Genomic DNA, 4,216 nt, shown 5'->3' with positions numbered 1-4,216 from the left:
CGAGGACTCGGGGGGGGCTGGCACCAAAGCCAAGCTGGTGAGAGGCATTTGGCTGCTGGGGCTGAGCTGCCTGGCTGCTCCCCAGCCCTGGCTGGGGCAAGAGAGGTGATTTCATCCCACTGAACACGTGGCACTGCTGCCTGGGGGAGAGGTCGGGGGGTGGAAGCTGATGGCAGGAACAGATCAATCACTTCCATCAAAGCAGGGTTGTCTGTTTTTGCAAATAAAGCTTTTCCATGGAAGTACGAGTTAGCTCTTCCTCTTTTCATCCTGTGCATTCCAAGCTGCTGCCTTCAGCCTGGTCTGAATCATCCCTGTGGCAACCACCTCCTGCCCAAGTGTCAGAGCAGGGTGGGCCACCCTGGTGCAGCTCAGGGGCTCCCAAATTCAGACACCTGAAGCCCACTGGGTGTGTTGTAGCAGGGCCGGCTGGGTTGGTGGGGTTACCCAGGTGCTGTGCGCTTGCGAGGCAAACACTGTGTCTTCCCAAAGGATCATCATCTCCACCCCGTTTGCTGTCATCTCCTACTTCCTCATCTGGTTTGTGCCGGACATCTCCAGAGGCCAAGTGATGTGGTATCTCATCTTCTACTGCGTCTTCCAGACACTTGTGACGGTGAGTTAGGCTCCCCACACATCAGGACTGGTGGGTGAGGAAGGGTCCCTGCCTTCACCTGGTTGAGCTGTGTGTAGAGGCAGGTTCCCATCCCTGAGCTAATTCTCCTTCTTCCACTGCAGTGTTTCCACGTGCCCTACTCGGCGCTGACCATGTTCATCAGCAGGGAGCAGAGCGAGCGGGACTCGGCCACTGCCTACCGTAAGAGTATTTCCTTCCCTTCCTCGCTACGGCTCGGGGGCAGCTGGTGCTCAGCTCCTTTGCTGCAGCCCTCACTGGGGCATGATCCTTCTCCTGATGCCTTGCTGGGAAGGCTCATTTAATCACACCCCACCCCAGGGATGGTGTGGGATGAATGTCATCTCGGGCTTGAATTGCAGCTGGTCGAGCTCTTCCTGTTCCTCTCCCCCAGCTCCTCCAGCAGACATCCCTGTTAAGGCCGAGTGCCTCTAGAAGATGATGGGAGATCCGAGTTCCTGGGTCTTTCCTTCTGCTCTGTGATACAGCAGTGGGAGCAGCATGTTTAAGTCCTGGCCTCTACTCCTTCCTCAGTTTCCCCACCAGGCACTTTCCTTCTCTGTGGCTTTATCACTTGGTGATTTGGAGGGAGCTGTGGGAGAGCCGAGCTGGCTCATTTCCCTGGGGAAGGACAATGAGTTGCAGCTGGAGAAGCTCTGCTGTGGCGAAAAATTTTGCATCTCTGCCCTTGGGTACCCGAGAACTGTGCTCAGTCCCGCCGGCCTCTCCCTGCAGGTATGACAGTGGAAGTGCTGGGCACTGTGCTGGGCACTGCCATCCAGGGCCAGATCGTGGGCAAGGTCATTACTCCCTGCATCGAGAGCCACTTCTTCATCGGCAAGACCAACTCCTCGGTGGCCATGGAGGAGCTAAACATGACCCACGACTCCGTGTCGCTCACAGACACGGTAAGCTGGGGGGGACCTGCTGGCAGCCTCTGCCCCAGTCTCCTTGCTTTTTTGATCAGTCTCGCATGTGGCATGAGGCCCCTCCCTCACCGTTCCCTGCTCTCTCGCACAGAGAAATGCCTACATGATCGCTGCGGGGGTCATCGGGGGACTCTACATCCTCTGCGCCGTGATCCTGACTGTGGGTGTGCGGGAGAAGAGAGGTGAGGTTTGAGACACGCTGGAATACTCTGGACTTATGGAAATGCCGTGGCTTCCCCCAGGGGCTCCCCAGGACTCTACCGGAGCTCTCAGCCCCTCACTTGTGGGTTGAGCCCCAGAGGGGCAGGTAGAACTGAGGTCTGGGTATGGGGGACCTGGTGAAGCTCCGCTGGGGGCAGGAGGCGAGAGCATCTCCGGGCAATGTTACAGCACAGCCCTGAGGACTTAGCTCTCTGCTCTGCACCATCAGAGATAAACGTTATCTTGCACAGTTTTGGCTGGCCAAGGTTGCTAGTGCCAACTGGGGCATCCTAGGCTGAGGTGACATCCAAAGTCCAGTAGCTTCTGTCCTTCCATCCCTCTGTTTTGTGACCAGCTCTGCTTATCCTGGGCAAATCAGCCAGGCCACCCTCAGGCCTCTGTGTGGCTGAGGGACCTCTGTGTGAGGGCAGGGAGGTCCCTGCAAGCGTTGCCCTGTCTCCCTCGGGGTGGGATGCTGTGTGTGGGCAGGGGCTTGTGCAAGGTGCTCAGCAGCGGGCATGAGGTGCTGCAGCCCTTGCACCCACGGGTGCTGTTTCAGTGGGTCTAACGATGCGCTGATCTGCTCTGCTCCCCAGAGTCCTCTCAGCTCCAGTCGGATGAGCCTGTCTCCTTCTTCCAGGGGCTGAAGCTGGTGATGAACCACGGTGCCTACATCAAGCTCATCGCTGGCTTCCTCTTCACCTCACTGGCCTTCATGGTAAGCCGGGCCTGAAGGACTGGGGAGGTGGAACAGCAGCAGCAGAGCTCGGAGATGGCTGGGAGATGAGCAGTGTGGGGCCACAATAGGCTCCTGGCGGGCTGGGAGCATGTGAGGCGGCAGCTCAATGAGCCGGAGCTGCCCCGGTCAGAGGAGGGATGTGGCCTCGTGCCCTCGGATGGGTCGGTCAATGGACCCTCTTCATCTGCTTGTGCTTTGGGTGCAGCCTTGTGAGGAGGAGCGAGCGCTGCTGGGGTGGTTGGGGTCCCTGTTCCCCCTTAACCACTGTCTGTCTCCTCTGCAGCTGCTGGAGGGTAACTTTGCCCTCTTCTGCACCTACACCCTGGGCTTCCGCAATGAATTCCAGAACATCCTGCTGGTCATCATGGTGCGTACGGCTCTGCCCTGGAGCCCCTCGGGGCCGGGACTGTGATGGGATCCCGTGGGTCCTCCCCATGAGCTGCCATGGGATGGGTGCTCCGTAAGGGGTCTGTGTTGGTCTGTTACGAGGACAGTGGCCGAAGATCCCACGGGAGGAGGAAAGGGGAAAGGAGCTGCCAAATGTCCTGCAAAGGCCGTGCGGGTTGGCAGGAACAGCGAGGCCTTTGTTTCCTGTGTGAAGGCAGCCAGAGATGGGGGAGACCAGGAGCCGTGGGGGCCTTTTGTTCAAATCCAGTCACTCACCTCCCTTCTCCCCTCTCTCTGCCTTGAGAAAAGGATCTCAGTGTTTACTGCCAGGAAGAGGGAGCAAACCAGCTCCTTGAGAGCCTTTTCCAGCTTTTGCCTCATCTCTGGGAACCCCTACTACGCTTGTGGAATTGGGGTGGAGAGGTCCAATGTCCCCACAGAACCTGGCTTGTGGCCATGCCATGTGCAGGCAGTGGTGACAAGATCAGGTCCCCTTCCAGCACTGAGGATCGAGTTGGGTCCTCTCTTTGTTTGGGCAGGTGTGTTGGCACCTGCGGGGTGTCCTGAGGACAGCGGTGCTGGGGTGCCCTGTACTGAGGGCAGAGGTGGCCCCACACGCCCTCTCCAATGGCCAGCGTGGCTTCCTGGGGGCAGAGGCAGGGAAAAGGTGGCGGGCAGCATGGCTGCGTGCCAGCCGCAGGAGCATGTGGAAATCAGAGATGTTGGAAATCTGATGGGGTAGGCTGTGCCTAGGAGCTGCTCCTTGCTGCGAAGAGCTTTTCTCCACCCAGAGAAGAGCTTGGCCAGCAAGTGACACCATGACCCCTTTCTCTGCCCATAGCTCTCGGCCACTTTGACCATTCCCTTCTGGCAGTGGTTCCTTACTCGCTTTGGGAAGAAGACAGCTGTCTACGTGGGCATCTCGGTGAGTGAGTCCCCTCGAGCACGGTTGTACACGTGAGGATGGTATTTTCCCATGTGGGGTGAGCAGAGCTGTGTTCCCTGTCTAGAGGGTCCAGAGCTGGGCAGAGGTGGCTGCTGCTGCTGATTTGGAGCCTGTCCCTTATCCTGTTATTTGTGCTGTCACGGATGTGGCCAAGGCCAGCAGAAATGGCTGCTGTGGGGCTCTGGGAGGAAGACTGCACTGCTGCTTCCCCGGCTGTCCCTGTGCTCGGAGGGCTGACATGCAGGGGAGGGAAGGGGAAAGGCCAGGGGGTCTGACGCCAACCTGGTTTCTGTTCCCTATCCAGTCTGCCATCCCCTTCCTCATCATGGTGGCTGTCCTGGGCAGTAACCTCATTGTCACCTACATCGTGGCCGGGGGAG

General features: G+C 58.6%; 1 protein-coding gene across 1 annotated transcript in view; it reads left to right on the top strand.

The window, feature by feature from the left end:
- Positions 1 to 492: 492 nt before the first annotated feature.
- Positions 493 to 4,216, top strand: part of MFSD2A (major facilitator superfamily domain containing 2A) — a gene marked incomplete at its 5' end in the record, with an annotated part of 4,910 nt that continues 1,186 nt past the window's right edge. The window contains 8 exons of the mRNA XM_009879048.1: positions 493 to 616; positions 739 to 817; positions 1,370 to 1,542; positions 1,655 to 1,745; positions 2,361 to 2,482; positions 2,787 to 2,870; positions 3,732 to 3,815; positions 4,141 to 4,216. The exon at positions 4,141 to 4,216 is cut by the window's right edge and continues 49 nt beyond it. Coding sequence (XP_009877350.1) covers positions 493 to 616; positions 739 to 817; positions 1,370 to 1,542; positions 1,655 to 1,745; positions 2,361 to 2,482; positions 2,787 to 2,870; positions 3,732 to 3,815; positions 4,141 to 4,216 — 833 coding nt within the window. The remainder of the gene's footprint in view (positions 617 to 738; positions 818 to 1,369; positions 1,543 to 1,654; positions 1,746 to 2,360; positions 2,483 to 2,786; positions 2,871 to 3,731; positions 3,816 to 4,140) is intronic.

This window comes from Apaloderma vittatum, unplaced genomic scaffold (assembly GCF_000703405.1).
Source record: "Apaloderma vittatum isolate BGI_N311 unplaced genomic scaffold, ASM70340v1 scaffold25311, whole genome shotgun sequence".
NCBI lineage: Eukaryota > Metazoa > Chordata > Aves > Trogoniformes > Trogonidae > Apaloderma > Apaloderma vittatum.
Note: the sequence above shows the minus strand (reverse complement) of the source record. Positions and strands in the feature narration are given on the sequence as shown.